The sequence below is a fragment of the Podarcis pityusensis genome, assembly GCF_964106645.2.
Source record: "Podarcis pityusensis genome assembly, chromosome: 5".
NCBI classification, from domain to species: domain Eukaryota; kingdom Metazoa; phylum Chordata; class Lepidosauria; order Squamata; family Lacertidae; genus Podarcis; species Podarcis pityusensis.
In genome coordinates, this window is record NC_138032.1 from 6,233,945 (window position 1) to 6,251,845 (window position 17,901).

Sequence of the window (17,901 nt, forward strand, 5' to 3'; positions counted from 1 at the left end):
GGCTTTGCATCACAAATAAATTCAACAAGTCTTATCCTGCCAGGCTCCTGGCTGGCTTCTTTCCCTCCTGAGCACTGCACGCTAACACCTTCTCGAATCTGGTGAGCACCTAGCCCAGTCTTTGTGCATTTGGGCGAAGTGGGGGTCCTCAGAGCTGCAGGGGAGGGTGTATAGGAGGATCTGCAAGGCAGGAAAGTGAGGAAGGGGCTAGGAGACAGGGGGTGAGATATCAGTCTCTGTGCATTTGGGTGAATGAAAGTCCCAGGGTTGTGGGGTGTGTGGTGTCCATAACAAGATCAGCACCTACCAGGGTTGCAGAACTGAGGTCTCCCTGAGGGGAAAATCACCTTCAGCTCACAATGAATGAGAAACATACCACATCCATCCTTCCCGAAAAGGTACGGAAACAGAGAGACAGCCATCCTTTGAATCCTTACTATTCTATGACTACCTCAGCATGGGTATTTTTTAGAGAAAACTTCTTAGCACCTATCTTACGATGGGTAGCTTTGGAAAAAAGAGAAATACCACCTTATCCCACCTACAATTTTAGCAACTGCAAAGACATGGCATGTATTGTCTCATCAGTTATAATTTGGCCCATATGCTCATGGCAGATTAATTTGATGGGGCAATACAGATTTGAAGATGGAAAGTCAGCCTCTGTTCTGGAAAAAGTGGGTTGATATGTGGGATTTAGGTATATATTAGATCAGCAGATAGGTTCAGGTGGAGAATTTTGGTCATTTCCTACATTGAGGTTTAAATATCATTTACCAGCGAATGCTGAATGGCAATATCTACAAAGGCAACATCTGCTGGTGTCTGCTTTGAGCACTTTGGCATCTCCTAAATTGTTGGAGGGACTTTCCAGAACTTCTCAGAAAGCTACATCTATAAATGCTCTTTGGATTTCTGTAAAGCAGATGTTTAAAAATGTAGAGAGTTGTGGAATAGGAAATTAAAATGTTCTATACAACCTTAACAATGGGAAATCACTTGAGGATCTATACAGAAAGGATTTGAAATGCAGATTGGTCCACCCAAATGGGTGTACAGGAAGCCATCATCTCAGGCAGGTAGATGCTGGGGTTGTGATGCTGCAAGGGCCTCATTGAAGCATGTAGTACATGTATGTCCACTGATATATTCCTTTTGGTCTGAAGTTGTTGTCCAAATTAATATTTTTGATATTTTCAGATGTTCTGGTACGTTTAAACTATATTCCCATAGTATGGGGGTTAATAGCAGGACAGTACAAATGGATGGTATGCTCCCTCATGGCTGCCAGAAGACATACTTTGAGTCTGGAAAGTTAAATGCCCACTGTCTGTTACACAATGGTCTAGGGACCTTGTTAGTATAATTGTTTAATTGACACTGAAATGGCTAAATGGCTAAATGCGTTTTGCTGAAAAAGTTTAACATGGAGAAATTCCACTGCAGTATTCTAAGGGATACTGAGTTTTAACTGAGTTGATCATTAACTATTGTTGTTTTCTGCTAGCTAACGCGTGAGTGTTTAACGTTAGCTCACATGAGAAGGGAGCAGCCGTTGTGTTTTTTGTTCGCAGGCTCTGTGGAAGTAAGAAGGCTTATAGGTGTGTTTGGGGGATTTCATATTTTCTAAAATGCTGAACCTATGCTTTGGACTGGCACATGTCTTGTGGAACTGTTTGGATGTATCATTTTCTGCTTTTTGTCATGTTTTGAAGAAAGTTCTGCAAGTAAAGTTTTAATTAAAGTTATTGACCTTGACAATGTTTTATTTCCAAAAAGGAGTCAGTTTTCATGCATCCCGTCGCTTCAAACTGTGCAATATTAATATGTGCAATAGACCTCACCATCCTTGCTAAAAACAGCCTATCTCAAAGAAACACATTGCTAAAAAAGAATCCACCTTGTAAAGCTGTTTATTCAGCAGGAAAGTGTGGGGTGTGGATGAAGCAGAGGTCAGATGGGGAACGCTTGTAGTGGGAGAAGGGAGCGAGAGATCTGATCAGCAGCAACAATTTCTGAATCAGCCGGACTTCTGCAGTGGGGTGGAGGTTAAGCCTTGGCCGCTGATGAATTGGGTCCTCTTCAGGCACTGCAAAACAAAAGGCAGGATGGTATGTGGAAAAAGTATTGAACTGTGCAACTGGCACTGTATTAAAATTTTGTCCCAACTTCTACCTCTTCCTCTTTTTCTTCTTGGGTTGTCCATTCACAAACCTTCTTCACAGCAACCAACAGATGGCAGATCTGCTCAGAAAAGCCCTGCAGCAGGGCTGGTCAATGTTTGGACTTCCAGATGCAGCTCCTGAACCACAACACCCATCAGCCCCAGCCAGCATGGCCAAGGCTTCCCCACACTTGCCCTGATATGATGCCAGCAAAATTCAGGGCCCTGTTTCCTTGGGGCAGCTGTTGGCAGGCCCTTCTTGTGGGGCTTGGTTTGCCATTGCTCCCACACAAAGATGCACACCTCACCTCCCTCCCCTTGACAACCTTGGAAGGGAAAAGCCCACATCTGCCTGTAAACAAGATTCCGGACTTGTCTGAGGATTACTTGGGCTTCCAAATGACTGTTGAATGACAGTCACTTTGTGCCCAGGAAAAAGGATTGGCTGCAAACAGGAGTGGGAAACTCTCCTGAGGTTTCTTGGTCTTTGATGCTCGTTGCCATCATCCCTGGCCATTGACCATGTTTGCTGAGGCTGATGGGAGTTGTAGCCCAACTGCATCTAGGCAGCTGCTGATGTTTCCCATCCCCGCAACAGACCACGAGAGCCTCCAGTGCCTGGTATCTGAGTGTTGTCCTGTCTCTCTGCACCCAGATAGCTTGATTCCAGGTAGTCTAAACCACCATTGGACACTGGCTGCCCATTACTACATTACCAAAGGGGGGAGTAACTCTCTACCCTCCAGCTTCCAGTTTTCCAGATGTAGCAAACACCCCCTCTTTAGCCAGACTTATCACTCACCTGAGGAGCTTGTAGCAAACATCTGCAATGCAAAAAAGGAAAAGAAGTTCATGAATATTAGAACACAGAGGTGTGACTTTAGGAAATCCAGTTCTCAAGCAAGCATGGGAGGCCTTAATGGTCAGGATTGACTCCCACTAGGCAAAACAAGTAGGTTGTCTTTTTGTTTTTGTTTTTTTAAAAAATATGTCTGGTGGTATGGCTTATACCCAATGGATATGCTAGCTTGGGAAATCTCACCTGGCCCATTCCTTTGCTGCCATTTCACTCACAACCCAACCTTTGGATCAATTTGTGGGAATCAGTGTTATCCTCGCAATGAGCAATGTTTCTTTCTGGGGGCACTCAAAGGTATGCAGCACTGGTACCTTTTTCTTTCAAATGTTAAAAGTGTGAGATTACTGTAGCAACTTCATGGCGAGTACCAGCACCATGCTAAACCAGACAGGCTGAAAGGAAAACAAATCACAAATGCTATACTCACCAGACTTGGGGAGGATTACCATCAGGTCATCTGTGAGCCCCACCTTGTGGTAATGCTCCTTGAACTTCTCCAGCACTTCATTGCTGATGTCTTGAGTGCGGGCTGCATCCAGAGGAGGTCAGAATTAGACTCTGTTTGAGGTGGTGAGCAATAACTTCACCAACCTCCAGTTTGTGGGCAGGGCAGGGTAGAATCTTGAGAGGCTACCATGTGGAGGGAACACCCTAAGGGGGTTCCAGTCTGTGGACTGAGGCTGGAGGTAGGGAGGAGGAGGAGCTTTCAGAAGTGGTTTGAATGAGGGGTTGCACCTCATGGCCTGGACACTTGCCCCACTTTTGCATGACATGCTCTGGGCCCCCTCAGTCTTGGGAGCAACTTGGCACCTCTGTTTTCATGGCCTTCCCTCCATCAGCTTTTAGACTGTAAACTTATTGGGGCAAAGGCCTGGCCTCTTAAGCTTTATAAAGTGCCTCTTGCCGGCTGATGCTGCTGTACATATAACAAAACATCTGTCTCGTCCCGCCTTAAAACTAGTGGTCCAGTCAAACCATTTAACAACCTTCTCCCTCCTTGCAAGGAATGCTAGGACTCTTGTTCTATGGAAGGCATCGAGTCCTCTGCATCCTCCACCAATTCCCAGGATTCCAGATAATTTATAGTGTCATAAAATGAATGCTACTTTTTATTTTGGCAATGGAGCCTGCCCTATGCTATTATGAAGTGTGAGGCAGCTGGAGGGGAGGAGGGTAGCAGCAGCAGCAGCAGCAGCAGCAGCAGCAGCGTGGTATCAGAGGGGAGAGCTGTGCCACATAGCCTGCCCTGAAATTCTGCTGTCCCCATCACCAGTGCTAAAATAAGATTCAGCTGCCAGTATATGCGGGGAAGACGTGCCATCTTACCTTTCACTTCAGGCAACAAATTGCCTTGTGTTGGCCCTGTTTAGTACTGTACTGTACTGTACTGTACTGTACTGTATTATAATCTATTGTAGGGCAATGAGGGTTTGCTAGTTTTATCTACAACTCTCCCACCCCACCCCCGCCAATACCCTCCTGGCTTTAAAACCATGGAAGACAAGTGGCTGCAGAGTTACTGTAATCAGCACAGCACCAAGGAGACAGAGAAGAAAGCAACTCCTGATTTTCAGTGAGGGGTCCCGATCAGGGGATTCAGTCAGGGGCCCCTGCTTTTGCCTGGGATGCATCAGAGGGTGTGCAATCCCTTCATTCAAAGAAGCAGCCCCAACTTAGCAACGTCGCTCTGCCATCAGTGGCTCAGGAAGTAAGATGGCGGCTTTTGCCACCTCCACCCTCCTCTCTCTTGCTCAAGGATGGCTCATTGGAGCACATACTGTACAACTGGACGGTGGTGCTGCTGGGCTCATCTTCGATCTCCTTGAAGGTGTAGAGGAGGGCAAAGTTGGTGTAGTCGGTTTCCAGCACCCGCATATCTCTCTTGGCATTCTCTGAATGAAGAAGGAGACACAACCCTGATTAGTTCTTTTTTTAAAAAAATTAATATTTATTAAAGTTTCAGAAAAAAAATAAAATCACATTAATAAACAAGAGAAATTTAAAAAGAAAAAAGAAAAATACACAATACAAAATACAAAAATAGAAAAAGAGAAAAAAAAACAGTTAAAAACAATTCCGTCTTTTCATAACTTCTTTTACATTTACTTGTTTCCCGGACTTCCTCATACCTCCCTCTTTTGTATTCCAATTCAGTTTGTTAGTCCAGCAATTTCCCCCCCTCCTTTTTAATCCCAATCCTTAATCTTAATATATTATGACATTGGATTTTTACCTATTTAAAACCAATTTTTTCATTCTTTTAACCTTTTTAATCCTAATCCTTAATCTTGATATATTTATAACTTTAAAACCTGTACAGCTAGAAGCCACTTAACTTCAATCCAACATCACTCTAACATTCATTAATTTTGCAATGTTTCTGTAAATAATCTTTGAATGGAACCCTGATTAGTTCTGGCCATGGAAGGAGGGTCGGAATCTGTTCTTCTGGCCTTTCAACTTTTCCTTCCTCCCATCCTTCCAGAGCCAGATCATATTGATAATCACCCACCAAGCCACACTCTGAAGTTATCCCATGCCACCCTAAATACATTCTGTCTTTCCCACGTATCGCCTTATATAGCATCACAAAGATCGCCACCTCAAGGATTCTTGACTTCTTCTAGAGTGTCCGTGCCAATTTTCCTAGATGGGAGAGGAGGAAATGATCCAAGAACCACTAATGTGAATGGCAAGCTCTTTTGCCAGCTAGGTTGCAGAGAAACCAGAATTTATTTGGCAATTGCTAGGAATTTTGAAAAATGTGTGTTCAGTGTTCTTGCACTTAGCAGGCAAGGGAATATATATAACAAAACATGTGTATTTCAACCTGCATTAAGAAGTACTCTGTACATGCTCAGGATCACTCTGTCTCAAGCCTTTTTATCAAAACCTTGGTTCTCTTAGAGAGCGAAAAAAGCACTCTGCACAGACTCAGGGGCACACAGGATTTTTTTAACACATAACCATTTGGCAGGCCAGTTTTGCAGAGTCCCACTGTCCCTGTTGCCACATTACTCATGTGTAGTTACCCACACAGGTAGCCCCTACTCAGAAAGAGGTCACGTGCCAGGCTTTCCTCTCACACAAGATGTAGTTGTGTCCTGGCTCTGGACCAAAATCCTGCAGAGGCAAAGTCCTCAGGCAACTGCAGCTCTGAGAAGGAGATTGGTCCATGCCCTTGTCCATCTCATGGCGGTCCACTGACACTTTCCCCTCTCTCCTTGAGTAGACACCTTGGCCACGAGACTCTGATGGCTGGTCCACAAACTCCATGAGAAATCAAGAGAGTCCTCAGGAGATATCCCTGCAGCTGAAAATCCTATTCCACAAAGGAACCAAGGGTTGCAGCAGAAAGCTACAGTTCTTTCACTCACCCTCAAGGAGCAAGGCCTCTAGTCAATGACTAGCTAGTCCTGCTCGAAAAGTCTGTGGCCCTAAGACCTTGCTGAGGCAACGTGGCTGTTTGACCTCAGGAGAAGGGGATCTCTCCATGGTCCTGACTTCCCTCCAAGATGCAGACTTTTGCCTGCCCTGGCCGTGCCTGGGAAACCCCCTGCTTGGTCCATCCCCTCATCTGAATCATGGCAGGCTGGGCGGGGGGCAGGAAAATGCAATTCCGGGGGCAAACCTTAATGCACAGCCCTGCTCCCCTCTCTCTACGCCCTAAAGCACTTGTGCCCTACCGTCGTTTGTGAAGTGTGCAGGCTGGTCTGTCTTCTTAAAGTACATCTCTACCTTCTTGCACTCCTCAGGGCTGAAAAGAGAAATGAGGGAAAGGCACATACTGGGTTTAGAAATCATAGAATTATATACAGTTGGAAGGGACCACAAGGGTCATCTAGTCCAACCCTCTGCAATGCAGGAATGTTTTGCCCAATGTGGGGCTCAGACCGACAACCCTGAGGTTAAGAGTCTCATTCTCTATCTACTAAGCTATAATTTCATTCTGAGTAGTTTTAAAGCCTCCACAAACTTTACAAAACAGTAAGTATACAGAGCTACTCTTACAAGGACCTATTAAATGTGACTAAGCAACTAGGCCCAGATAGTAAAATCTGCCTGTTTTTTTAATTTTTAATATTAGCAAGAGGCTGAGCCTGAGGAGATTTCACCCCTCCCATACCCAAGAATCTCCTGATCATCTCCTGATGGTCTCTGCTGACTCTCCAGAGAAGAGGAGGCGTGTCCTGCCTATCTACTTATTCTGCCCAGCAACATATCTGTGTGTGTGTGAGAGAGAGTCAGTCAGTGTATCGGAGAGAGTGAGAGTGTTAGAGATCCTAGAGATAAGATTGCTGCTAAGAGCAGCTGCAGACTCTCAGTGTAGCATTGATTTATGCTTAGAATATTCAGCTCTGTATATAGCTTTGTATCATAGTTGTAGTTATAGAATAAAACGAAGATATTCTACAGAGCTGCTCTCCGAGTGGTTTATACTCTGCAAGACTCTGCAAAACTCTGCTGCGCAACGACTGTATTACTGAGACAGTGAATCCGGTGCTCTCAGCTCTAAGCTGTGAGTCCACAGCACTGTGACCGTTTCCTGTGAGAAGGAGGTCTCTGGCGGTGCTACCCAGCTCGCCTAGCCCAGTCGGGGTTGAGGTGCAAGAGTCCAGTTGGTGCACTGGCTCTAGGGCGATGCTGACATCGGTTATGGGCCCAGTCGTTGTTCCAGTCGTCTGACCTGGCGTTGTTCCAGTCATCCCAGGCGTCCCAGGCGTCCCAGTCGCCAGAGGTTTCTGTTGCTGATTGCCGGACGGTGGAACGGACGCTGCATGCTGGACTGATTTGCGGTGCCCAGAAGCAGAGCTGTTTTGGAGCAGAGTGTTCAAGCTGCCGCTGTTGCTCTTGCTGCTGCTTGATTTATGGAGGTATGTTGCTGACTGCCAAAGGAAGAAGATAGCATCCCTGTTTGCCTGTTAATTGCGCTCTGAGTGGGAGAGAGAGTGGCTGAGGGAGTCAAGGCTTTATCTGTGTTGCACGAGGGAAGTGTCTTGCTCTAAGTAATAGCAGACATGGCCTGTGCACATTCTGGCCAGATGGCTCTGTCTTTTCCTCTCCTCACGCCTGAAACCTATGCAGTTTGGCAAGTAAAGATGAAAGCGCTTTTACAGAGGGAGAAGCTATTTCACACGATAGAAGATGACCCTCCAGATAAGGATGATGATGATTGGGCTGAGTGGCATGCTGCAGATATGAAAGCCCGAGGGACAATTATTTTGAGTGTTTCAGACCACTTGCTGGTGAACTTAGAGGGTCAAGAGACTGCACAAGCTGTTTGGCATAAGTTGAGAGATATGCATCTGAGGCAGAATGCTGGTTCCAGTGTGATTTTCTTTAAGAAGCTGTGCAGGCTGCAGTTGGAGAAAGGTGGTGATTTGCCTAGCCATCTATCTCAATTAAAGCGTCTCAGACAGGACCTTGTTCAGCGAGACCTGGCTATTTCAGAGGCTGTGTTTGCAATGTTAATGATCAATAGCCTAGATGAGTCTTATGATGGAGTAGCTGCCCAGATTTCCACAATGCCTTCTGACCGGCTAACAGAAGATTATGTGTCTAGCGTGCTCTTGAATGAGTGGGATCGCAGACAGGCTGTTAAAGAAAGCCGGGACTGTGCTGTTAAAAATATGCTTGAAAATGTGCCCGAGTCTTCAGCAGGGGAAAGTGCAAGTGAAACTGCTGCTGTTAAAGCTTTGAAATTGAAGCGGTGCTTTTCGTGTGGAGCACAAGGCCATTTGAGTTTCCAGTGTAAGAAGTCTTCAAAGAAGAAGGGAAACTTCAGAGGCAGAGGGGGAGGAGGAATAAATCCCCAAGCACCTGCTACTTCAAAGGCCTTGATCTCTCGCTGTTCCAGTCAACGTGGGCGGAGTTTCTTCGTGGTCGACTCTGGCTGTTCAAACCACGTGGCCAAAGATAAGAATCTCTTTGTTCAGCTTGAGAAGCAAGAGAAAGAAATTCATCAAGCAGATGGGACAGTTCTCACAAGTGTGGCTCAGGGAACTGTGTTCTTAAAGAGCCTGAATGCAACTATTAAGAATGTCCTGTATGCGCCTGATATTCAGGACAATTTGTTGAGCGTTTCCCAGCTTGATCGTCAAGGGTTTAAGGTGGTGTTTGCTAAATCTCGCTGTGAAATTCTTAGAGATGGCAAGCTCATTTTGTATGCAAAATGTGTAAATGGATTGTACCAATTGCCTTTTGTTTCAGGTACAGGCACTGCAGAAGCTACTGAGAAAAAGTGTTGCAATTTAACTGTAGATAAGAATGAGAAGTTGCATGACCAATGTATTCATTATTACCATCGCGTTTATGGTCATTTGAATTTCCAGGCTGTGGCAAAAATGCCTGATATGGTTCAGGGTATGAAGTTGAAAGAATGTCCCTACCACATGAAATGTGTTTCTTGTGCAGAGAGTAAGGCAAGGCAAGCTCCCAAAGGTACAGAGTCTGGGAGAGAGGCCAAGAAACCATATGAAGTCATTCATGCAGACTTAGTGGGGCCTCTAGCGCTCTCTAGAGGCAATTCAAGGTTTTTCATGGTTCTGATAGACTCCTATTCGAAATATGTTTGGGTCTATATGCTGCAGAAAAAGTCTGAAGCCTTTACTAAGTTTCGCCAGTTTTGTAAATGGCTTAGAAATGTACATAATGAGAATGTACGTTTTCTTTTCACAGACAAGGGTGGAGAGTTTTGTTCAGAAGAGTTTGAGAGTTTTCTTTCTGAACAGGGCATTGAGCATAGGACAGCCACGCCCAGATCACCCTGGCAGAATGGTTTATGTGAGAGAGTAAACCAGACTCTGCAGCAAGGAATCAGAACGCTGTTACATGATTCAGGGCTGCCCAATCCTTTTTGGGCTGAAGCTCTTTCGTTTTTCTGTCATGTGTATAACAGGAGATACCAGTCTAGTGTAAATTGCACCCCATATGAGATGCTTCACGGAAGAAAGCCATGTGTAAAGCATTTTAAAATTTTTGGTTCGGAGGTTTGGGTGCACACCTCGCAGGGTGACAAACTGAGCAAGCGTGGAGAACATGGTGTTTTCCTAGGATATGAGAAAGGGTCTTATCGTGTTCTGATCACAGACACGAAAACCATAAGGCTGACCAGGAGTATTGATGACAATCCACAATGGGACAGAGTTGGCGTTTTTCAGTGCCATCCCATTTGTGATGATGGTGCAAAAGGGGCAAAGAAAGTTAAGAGGGAGGCAAGTGTTGTTGGTGATGATAATCCTGATGCCAATGTAGTTCCAGATGATGGCACAGATTATCAGAGCCCAAAAGCCTCAGGTGAGTCTGACGCTGACTCAGACTTAGCAGCTTCATATACTTTAGCTCCCCATTCTCCCAAAGAGGAGGAAGCACCAGAACAAGAGGATCAAAGAGTTCTGCGCAGGTCCGAGAGAACAACCAAGGGTGTACCACCGAAAAGGTTTTCTGAAGAGTTTGCAAAGACTGCGGTCACGAGCAACTCTGGTGGGGTTTTCAAACCTAGCATGAAGTGTGCTGAGAGTAGTAGCACAAAACGCTTTATTTATTTCCTTACCTGATATTTGAAGGAAAGCGTGTATTTGAGTTCTGAAAAATGGTTTGTTCAAATCTGCCTAATTAGAAATGTCAATTTGTATTTGAAAGGAAGAAATGTGTGTGAAGATTTTTCCAGAAGCTGCTTATTCAATGGTATTGTAAAAGTGTGTTATATGCCGGGAAGAGAGATACCTGCAGATATGTTAACTAAGGTTGTAAGCAGAGAACAACTTTTGGAGTGTGTGTGTAAATTGCAGTTATGTTAAAGATTCTTGAAATGGTCGGATGAAATGGGGGAGGATGAGGAGATTTCACCCCTCCCATACCCAAGAATCTCCTGATCATCTCCTGATGGTCTCTGCTGACTCTCCAGAGAAGAGGAGGCGTGTCCTGCCTATCTACTTATTCTGCCCAGCAACATATCTGTGTGTGTGTGTGAGAGAGTCAGTCAGTGTATCGGAGAGAGTGAGAGTGTTAGAGATCCTAGAGATAAGATTGCTGCTAAGAGCAGCTGCAGACTCTCAGTGTAGCATTGATTTATGCTTAGAATATTCAGCTCTGTATATAGCTTTGTATCATAGTTGTAGTTATAGAATAAAACGAAGATATTCTACAGAGCTGCTCTCCGAGTGGTTTATACTCTGCAAGACTCTGCAAAACTCTGCTGCGCAACGACTGTATTATTGAGACAGTGAATCCGGTGCTCTCAGCTCTAAGCTGTGAGTCCACAGCACTGTGACCGTTTCCTGTGAGAAGGAGGTCTCTGGCGGTGCTACCCAGCTCGCCTAGCCCAGTCGGGGTTGAGGTGCAAGAGTCCAGTTGGTGCACTGGCTCTAGGGCGATGCTGACAGAGCCCTGCTCCCCCCCAAATATATAAAATCATAGAGTTGGAAGGGACCTTGAGAGTTATCTAGTCCAACCCCCTGCAATGCAGGAACGTTTTGTCCAATGTGGGGCTCTAACTCACGACCCTGAGATCAAAAGTCTCATGCTCTACCAACTGAGCTATTAGACTACGGAGGTTGCTTCCCTGTGGGGCATTTTCAGCAGAGGTGCTTTGTCTCATTCACCCATATTTTAATGTGGATGAGGGGCACACTTGACATCACAATCCCTTTCTCAGAGGGGAGAACAGGGAAAGGAGCATCATTGCCGTTGCTGACAATCTGTTGAGCTGGGTCTCTTCCTTCATATTGACCTGGGGAAGATTTAGCTGCCCAACATATTCACAGGCGTTTGGGGGCTACATGTTGCATCTGCCCCAGCCAGCAAGACCAATGGTCAGGGATGGTGGGAACTGGAGTCCAAAGCACCCAGAAAGCCCTACACGGAGGAAAGCTGCATTATGAGAGCCAGTGATAGTGTAGTAATTGGTGCAACCACAAAGACCTCAGAGACCAGGGCTCTCACTGGGGGCCACTTGTTGCCTCTCACTCTAACCTACCTCACAGGTTGATTTAGAGGATTAGAGGAGGAGGCAGAAGCATATACACCCCCATGAGCTCATTTTAGAAAAAGGTGGAATAGAAATGCAATGAAATAAACAAATAACTTATAACATTTGCAGCAGGTTTCATTTTATCATCCCACTTGCGTATTTTAATTAGCATCAGGTCACTTTTCCAGTATGTATAATATTAGGAAAGTACTGATTAAATTAGTATTGGAACACTATAACACTTCAGTGTTGATTTGCAGGAGGAATAGGGTGGCCGGGGGGTGGGGGGTGGAGCATTAAATAACTTCTTATAGGGAAATGGTCCAAACCCATCCCAGCAAATTTAGATGAGAATTTGGCACATCTGTTCTGAAAGAGGGTGCTTCTCCTTACTGGCTCTATGATCCAGCCATCAGGGATACCAATCCATTGTAGTCTACATGGCAACACCCCCAAGGGAAACCAGAGTGCTTGGTCTAATGAAGAGGGAACATTTTCATCCTACCCCAGCGTTTTCAAAGGGTTTCACAGGGAGGGGGTATTTGGGAGGGGCATATTTCCTCCCCTGCAAAATGTGCCCTCCCTCCCCCATTCTTAATCATGTAAAGTGCTCCTAAGGCCAGCTAAGGGACTAGCAGTAGTTACTTACAAAGGGTAGCCAGTAAGTATTTTCATGTCGCCGTTTGGAAGGGGTTTGACTAGAGCAGCAGATGTTGTCATGAGGCTCTTCATGCCCTGGAATACAGGGCAGTTTGACGATCCGGCCATGATGTGCCACATCCCTGAAAACTGGAGGAAACCATTCCAGTCAGACCAGAGGTCTCACCCCTCCACTCCACCATCCAGACGAGGCCAAATCTGGCATTTCCCACATTTCTGTCCATTTCAATTAACCTGCATTATTTGTGCCAAGGCTCGGAGTGGAGCACAGGAACCCCTCTAAGGAAAAGAAGCCCATAATAAAAAGGAGAATAAATGCACACCCAGATTAAATCTCAGGAGCTGGACTGAAGTGTAGGTCAGCAATAAACCAACAACTGTGTCAGGGAAGCTGACTCTGGCAAGTGCATGAGGTGATGACAAGGCTTTCAAATTTGGCAACCAGACAGCATTATAAAATCAAAAGACAACAGAGAAAATGGCCAGGAACAAATTGAGTATAAATTTAGATGGTACTTGGTGGACTCCTGCTCCCATCATCCCCTTGCCACTGGCCTCTGGCTAGCTGGGACTGGTGGGAGTTCCTTCAGCACCAACTCCTGGAGGGCACTTGGTTGCAGAAGTGTGAGCAATTGGCTAGCTCTGGAACCAAAGAAAGGAGTCAACTTCCACACAGCAGTGACCGCACCCTTTCCCTACAGCTCAGTACCTTCTGAAGATCGAAGTCTGGTTGCATGGCAATGTCTGCCCGAACGCAGAATGAGCAAAGCAGGAGCATCAAAAGGCTGTGCATGGTGGACCTCATCCTGCGGGTGCCTCCTCTTGCTCCTTGCGTGCTGTCAAGAGAAAAGCAGCTGGGCAGAGGAAGATGCCGTCTCCTTCGAAGGCGCCCAACTTTATACCTCTCCCCTTGGGTGTCACAGCAGCCAGGGCGCTCTGCAGCGTCTCCTCCCACGTCTTATGCAACACTTTGGCCAAGTGTGGATCTGCTATCTTGGATAGGTGGTATTGGGTAACACCCTATTAAGTGATAATTGCTGGGCTGCAACTGGATAGCAACCAGGGGCAAAACCAGGCTTTATTTCACCCGAGTCAAAGACCCAGTTTGGCACACTCCCCATCTGTACTTGTGTACAGACGGGGCAGGGAGAGAGAGACTGGGAGCCTCAATGGCACCCTACTGGAGGCTTCAACTGGGCAAAAACCCTTGCTAGCTCCCCCGTAGCTACAGCTCTGAGTAAGCCCCTTCGCCTGACCCAACAACAACAAGAAAAGAGAACAGGCAGGTTGGATGAAGGGGCGCTTCAAAATGACTCCCCATGATCCAAAAGATTGTTTGCAGTATACAAATATTCTGCCCTTGAGGGTATTCCCAACCAAGACCCCTTTTCCTGACTCTGCATGAGAGAATGTGCACTTTTGGTCCATTTGTTTGCACGGGCAGAAATGGGGAGCAATCCCCCCCCCCCAAGACAAAGGAAGGAATGGATAAGGAGTTGCTTCATACTGAATCAGACCATTAAGGTCCCTTTGAATCAGTGCTGTCTGCAACGACTGGCAGTAGCTCTCCATGGTTTCAGGCAAGGGAGATAGATGCCTAGCCTCACCTGGGACCTTCTGCCTGCAAAGCAGGTGCTCTGACCACTGAGCTGTGACCCCCAAACTAAGATCCCCTTGAAGAGGAAAAGCACTAGCATCCCTCACATTGCTGACTCTGCTGCCCCAAAGCCTGTGAGACTCCCCTTGTGATATTTCCTAATCTACTAGCGCTCAGGAAGAGCAAATCTGTCCCTGTTGGTTTCTCTCTTTTTCTCATTTTCCCATTCTTAAATTTATTATTTCCATACCAGCTGAACATTTTTTTCAAGTCCTTATGAAAATTCACCAGCATTTCAGTGCAATTTTTTTCTGAAATGCACATTTTGTATGCACTTTTGTCTAATAAACGCAATCCGTTTGTTAGACAAGCATTCACATAATGAGTCAACATTCTCAATTGATTCCTATGGGGAAATTTCTAAGCATTCCTGACTGTGGAACTTTGACCTCAAAAAGGGGTGGGGGGTGGGACAGAAAAACCCTCTGGAACCTTGTCCAAATTCTACCGCTCCCACCCAACACTGTTTCTGATGAAACGGCTTATGAGGACCAGTAAAACAGTTTAAAAAAGAAGGCTTGTTTAAGGCTGCTTATCTGTTTATAGTACTTTATGCAGGCCTGGCTGCTTGGATATCTGAACTTGTGGTGTGTATAGCAATGTTTCAGTACTAATTCCTTGTGTTTAGATAAGTGAACTTTCATAGAACGAATTTTCGGATCACAAAACCTGCATGCATTCACATTCTTGCAAAGCATTTTTTTTTCTAATACAACACATTTTTGTATATTGTTTTCAGAAACATATGCATTCCATGCACACTTTGCACTAGCATGTGCATTTTTGGACATATTCCTTGACTTACGTTACCTGCGAAATTTAGAGAATTTCGAAGGGCAGCTGTGTTTCAGTTGGCACATTGCTCCAGAAAGTAAAAATTTGGAAGGTTTACCTTGAAAATGTGAACTGAATCAAAACTCTCCCCTGTTGCTAGCTGGAGCCCCTGGCTGTCTATTCGGTTGGGCCAGACCAGATTGGCAGGTGACCTGGGCAATTCACATTTGTGTTTTCGTGGCCAAAAGGCTTCATTGCATCCATGCACAAGTTAGGAACCTAGGAAGCAGCTTTATACAGAGTTAGACCATTGGCCTATCTCCTTCTGTACTGTCTACACTGATTGGCAGCAACTCTCAATGGGTTTTGGCAAGGGACACTCTCAGCCCTACCTAGAAATGTTAAAAATTCCAATTTTTAACACACACAAAGATACACACAGAGCAGGAGAAAACAAGCTTGCTCCATATTCCATGTGACAGCCCCTAAAATATTTGAAGATGGCTATCCTGTCTCCTCTCAGTCTCCTCTTTTCCAGGCTCAACATACTCAACTCCCTCAATCATTCCTCATAAGGCTTGGTTTCCAGACCCTTGATCATCTTGGTCACCCTCCTCTGCACATGCTCTAGCTTGTCAATATCTTTCTCAAATTGTGGTTCCCTGAATTAGACACAGTACCCCAAGTGTGGTGTGACCAAGGCAGAATAGAGTGGTACTATGACTTCCCTTGATCGGGACACTGTATACTTCTGTTGACACAGCCTAGAATAGCATTAACCTTATTTGCTGCTGCATCACACTGTTGACTCATGTTAAGCTTGTGGTTCACTAAACTTGTGGTGAACAAACTAAAGATCGATCCAAACTAGGTGGTGATAGTCTTTGGTTGATAATAATAGTGATCTAGGTGGAACCTATTTTAGACAGGAACCTATTTTAGACAGGAATGCACTCCCCGGCCCTAGAGCAACAGACTCACAAAGGGGTCTAGCTTTATCCAGGGATATGCTGGTGACCTTAATGCCCACAAGTGCCTTCCTCCATATTTACTGCCCTATACTGGGGGTGGGAATCAGACCCAGCCTTAGCTGTTTAGTCCAGGGGAAACCAATGTGGTGTCTTCTAGATGTGTCATTTGGTTGACAGATGGAGCTGGCTTGAAACCTGTGCCAAGAGCCATTGCTTTCTTGCCAGTGGGCAGACACTCCCAGCCAGCCGCAATCAAGAGAGAGAGGAAGTGGCCTGCAAACTAATCCTGCCTTTATCTAAATCCTCCTGAAGCTTTCCTAAATCCCCTTGTGCAAAGGCCTTCCAGCTGAGCCAAGCTGCCTTAAGAGAAAATGTACACAATACGCCCCCTTCAAATTACTGGCTTCTTAAAACAAACAGCAAAACCTGAAGGACCTCAACTGCCTCCCAGTTGGTGTGTGCCCAGAGCAAGAAAAGTGGTAGAGGTTGATTCATAGATTCATAGAATTGTAAAGGGACCCTGAGGACCACCTAGTCCATGGGTAGGCAAACTAAGGCCCGGAGGCCAGATGCGGCCCAATCACCTTCTAAATCTGGCCTGCTGATAGTCCGGGAATCAGTGTGTTTTTGCATAAGTAGAATGTGTCCTTTTATTTAAAATGCATCTCTGGGTTATGTGTGGGGCATAGGAATTCGTTCATTTTAATAATAATTTAATAATAATAATTTATTCTTTATACCCTGCCCACCCCATTAGGGGAAATAGGAAGCACCGAAAAAATATTTTTTAGATGTCCTTTTTATGTTGAGATTCATAGAGACACCATTTATCCTTTGCTGAAGAGGCCCGCCAATCGTTCAGACAAGTCTAAACTTAATTCTCTCCTCTTAGGCAAAGATAACAAGACGACCTGGCTGGTAGCCAGATTCTGCGCCCAGATTTGTAGGCAGAGATCATCCTCTAGAATAAAATAGCTCACTAGGGAAATGCTGAAGTCGCCTCAGGGTCAATTTTTATGGTAGCCGAAATCTCAGTTGTACGTGTATATGTACAGTGGTGCCTCACAAGACGAAAAACTCGCTAGACGAAAGGGTTTTTCGTTTTTTGAGCTGCTTCGCAAGACGATTTTCCCTATGGGCTTGCTTCGCAAGACGGAAACGTCTTGCAAGTTTGTTTCCTTTTTCTTAACACCGTTAATACAGTTGCGACTTGACTTCGAGGAGCAACTCATAGAACGTGGTGTGGTAGCCTTTTTTGAGGTTTTTAAAGACTTTGGTGATTTTTGAAGCTTTTTCAAAACTTTCCCGACACCGTGCTTTGCAAGACAAAAAAAATCGCAAGAAGACAAAACTCGCGGAACAAATTAATTTCGTCTTGCGAGGCACCACTGTATATATATTAATTTTAACTCATGAGCTATTGCTGCAATCTGCTCTGATTGCATATTTTATCTTTATGAACGCTGTTTTATCGTGTTATGTTATGTGAGCTGGTCTTTGACTGTAATAAATTATCTATCTAACTATCCCACCAATCTGGCTGGGTTTCCCCAGCTACTCTGGGTGGCTTCTAACAGAATATAAAAATACAAAAAAATAATAAATAATAATAATCCAGCCCCCCACAAGGTCTGAGGGACAGTGGACCAGCCCCCTGCTGAAAAAGTTTGCTGACCCCTGAATTAGTCCAACCCCCTGCAATGCAGGAATATGCAGCTGTCCCATTCAGGGATCGAACCTGCAACCTTAGGGTTGTCACCGCTATGCTTTAATCAACTGAAAGGCATGGGAACCTTGCTCAGGAAAGGAACGGAACATCCTATTTGGAAGGGGGGCGGGGAAACA

The 17,901-nt window shown here is 45.3% G+C and overlaps 3 protein-coding genes across 3 annotated transcripts in view; 1 reads left to right on the forward strand and 2 right to left on the reverse strand.

Moving 5' to 3' along the window:
• LOC308478401 (cytochrome P450 2J4-like) overlaps positions 1–17,901 on the reverse strand; it is a 439,957-nt gene that overhangs the window by 267,034 nt on the left and 155,022 nt on the right. The gene's annotated exons all lie outside the window — the stretch shown is intronic.
• Positions 1–17,901, forward strand: part of LOC308478396 (cytochrome P450 2J5-like) — a 185,681-nt gene that overhangs the window by 74,051 nt on the left and 93,729 nt on the right. The window lies entirely within an intron of this gene.
• Positions 1,898–13,714, reverse strand: LOC308478496 (lipocalin-15-like). The gene is made up of 7 exons (XM_081008352.1): positions 13,364–13,714; positions 12,644–12,783; positions 6,710–6,780; positions 4,802–4,915; positions 3,451–3,552; positions 2,967–2,988; positions 1,898–2,089 (listed from the first exon to the last, which is right to left on the reverse strand). Exons 1-7 carry the CDS (start codon positions 13,457–13,459, stop codon positions 2,083–2,085), a joined length of 552 nt encoding a protein of 183 aa, XP_080864478.1. The 5' UTR covers positions 13,460–13,714; the 3' UTR covers positions 1,898–2,082.